Raw genomic sequence first — 2,279 nt, 5'->3', positions numbered from 1 at the left:
AGCAACTTCTAACGTTCTGTTGACTACTATATTCTCATTATTCTAAAGTAAGTATAGCTGGTCTGAAGTATTAATCTACAGGTAAGAAACGCCCAGTCGTTTATTCCCTCCATCCGTTATTTCAGTGAACGTGTTGATAAGGACACGCGTGTGCGTGTGACTTCTGTGTTAAACACTCTTGTTGCTATGGCGCTGCCATGGTGTTACGATGCTGTTCCCATGGTAACTGCAGTGCAAGAGGATGCGGGCTGAATGAGTGAATTGTTTCACTATGGAATAAGAGCTACATCCACTTTGATATGTTACCAAAATTTTTACGTCATTTACATCTCTGAAATGATTCTCAAGTGAATACATGTACAGATTGTGTATATAATAATGTGAGATTTCCTCCTTTTGTATGACAATATGAACACAAACCTCTATGAGACTTTAATAGTGAGAGAGTGTTTTGATGATGATGATGATGATGATGATTATGACGGATCAGAATTCTTTCACTGAATAAAGCGAATTAAAAAACACATGCATCTTCTCTCTGTAAATTGATGATTAAAAGAAAGAACAATGATGTGCACAGACCAGTCATGTATAATAATGCAATATTCCCTAAAAAAGAAGGCCGTGGATTTCCTGGTGAGGTGTAAGGCGGCGTGCAGCGGCCTCTGGCCAGTGTGCAGTGAGTAGCGTTCTCGTTCGTGTTTTAGCACACACACTCGCTCAGCTCGTCATATCATCCACCCGTTAGTCTTATTAATTTCTCCCTCACGTAGGAGAAAGAGGCTTATGAAATATTGATAGACAGAGAGAGAGAGACAGAGAGGGGGGAGGACGAGACAATCTTCCTGACAACTAGCTCTGGCACTCCAAGATGGGGAGACGTGGAAACATAATTTTCAAGAATTAAATAGCTCAGATTCAGTCCGATATAAAGCCCTCGATCCGGAGTCAGTCCGATATAAAGCCCTCGATCCGGAGTCAGTCCGATATAAAGCCCTCGATCCGGAGTCAGTCCGATATAAAGCCCCCGATCCGGAGTCAGTCCGATATAAAGCCCCCGATCCGGAGTCAGTCCGATATAAAGCCCCCGATCCGGAGTCAGTCCAATATAAAGCCCTCGATCCGGAGTCAGTCCGATATAAAGCCCTCGATCCGGAGTCAGTCCGATATAAAGCCCCCGATCCGGAGTCAGTCCGATATAAAGCCCCCGATCCGGAGTCAGTCCGATATAAAGCCCCCGATCCGGAGTCAGTCCGATATAAAGCCCCCGATCCGGAGTCAGTCCGATATAAAGCCCTCGATCCGGAGTCAGTCCGATATAAAGCCCCCGATCCGGAGTCAGTCCGATATAAAGCCCCCGATCCGGAGTCAGTCCGATATAAAGCCCTCGATCCGGAGTCAGTCCGATATAAAGCCCCCGATCCGGAGTCAGTCCGATATAAAGCCCCCGATCCGGAGTCAGTCCGATATAAAGCCCTCGATCCGGAGTCAGTCCGATATAAAGCCCCCGATCCGGAGTCAGCGCTTTTAACAATGTAGATTGTTCCAAAGCAGCTTTACAGTGATAATAGGAAATTAAAGCAACAGAGATTGTTTTGGCTTTATGACAGCTCTAGAATAAAGTTATTTTCCAGTTAAAGTTAGTAGCCACGTGAACCGGAATTATCCCGACAACGATGTGTGTGTGTGTGTGTGTGTGTGTCTAGGCGCAGGTCTGGTCTTTATCAGATCTGGTGTGTGTGTGTGTGTGTGGGGATGTTCAAATTAAATGACCCATCACACCACTGATCAGCTCTACCTAACTTGGATGTCTTTTTCCAGTAATAAACAAACACTGTTAAGTTGTTTTGATTGATACTGTGAAGCAGCTTTGATACAATCTGTATTGTGAAAAGCACTATAAATATATTTGACTTGACTTGACTTGACTGTGTGTGTGTGTGTGTGTGTGTGAGTGAGTGAGTGAGTGAGTGTGTGAGTGTGTGAGTGTGTGTGTGTGTGTGTCCAGGTGCAGGTCCTTCATCCGATCTAGAGTGTGTGTGTGTGTGTGAGTGTGTGTGTCCAGGCGCAGGTCCTTCATCAGATCTGGATTCGGCAGGCTGCGGGAAAACCTCGGGATAAACAGACACTAATATTAGCGTAGATGCCATTCTTCTTATGATGTAACGAGTACATCAGGATTTAAGGGAAGTGTTCCCAGTTCCGGCTGACCTAATCTATGCAGCCTAACATTGAATTATAGAAGTCTATAATGTATTATGTGTATGCTAGGTCAAAGA

The 2,279-nt window shown here is 44.8% G+C and overlaps 1 protein-coding gene across 1 annotated transcript; it reads left to right on the top strand.

Moving 5' to 3' along the window:
* The first annotated feature begins 597 nt into the window (after positions 1–597).
* On the top strand, positions 598–1,539 carry LOC130106005 (protein LIAT1-like). The gene is made up of 2 exons (XM_056272203.1): positions 598–679; positions 917–1,539. The coding sequence occupies exons 1-2, from the start codon at positions 598–600 to the stop codon at positions 1,537–1,539; spliced, it is 705 nt and encodes a 234-aa protein (XP_056128178.1).
* Positions 1,540–2,279: the final 740 nt, after the last annotated feature.

Source organism: Rhinichthys klamathensis, unplaced genomic scaffold (genome assembly GCF_029890125.1).
Source record: "Rhinichthys klamathensis goyatoka isolate OS25496 unplaced genomic scaffold, OSU_Roscu_1.1 h1tg000331l_1, whole genome shotgun sequence".
Lineage (NCBI taxonomy): Eukaryota > Metazoa > Chordata > Actinopteri > Cypriniformes > Leuciscidae > Rhinichthys > Rhinichthys klamathensis.
The sequence above is the reverse complement of the archived record's forward strand: the minus strand, read 5'-3'. Positions and strand labels throughout refer to the sequence as shown.

What these genes read in the sequence shown, in the direction of transcription:
- LOC130106005 (XM_056272203.1), top strand. Translation starts at nt 598, where the DNA reads ATGCAATATTCCCTAAAAAAGAAGGCCGTGGATTTCCTGGTGAGGTGT. An exon ending in CGGCCTCTGGCCAGTGTGCA is followed by an intron (nt 680 to 916) that starts GTGAGTAGCGTT and finishes TAAATAGCTCAG; the next exon opens with ATTCAGTCCGATATAAAGCC.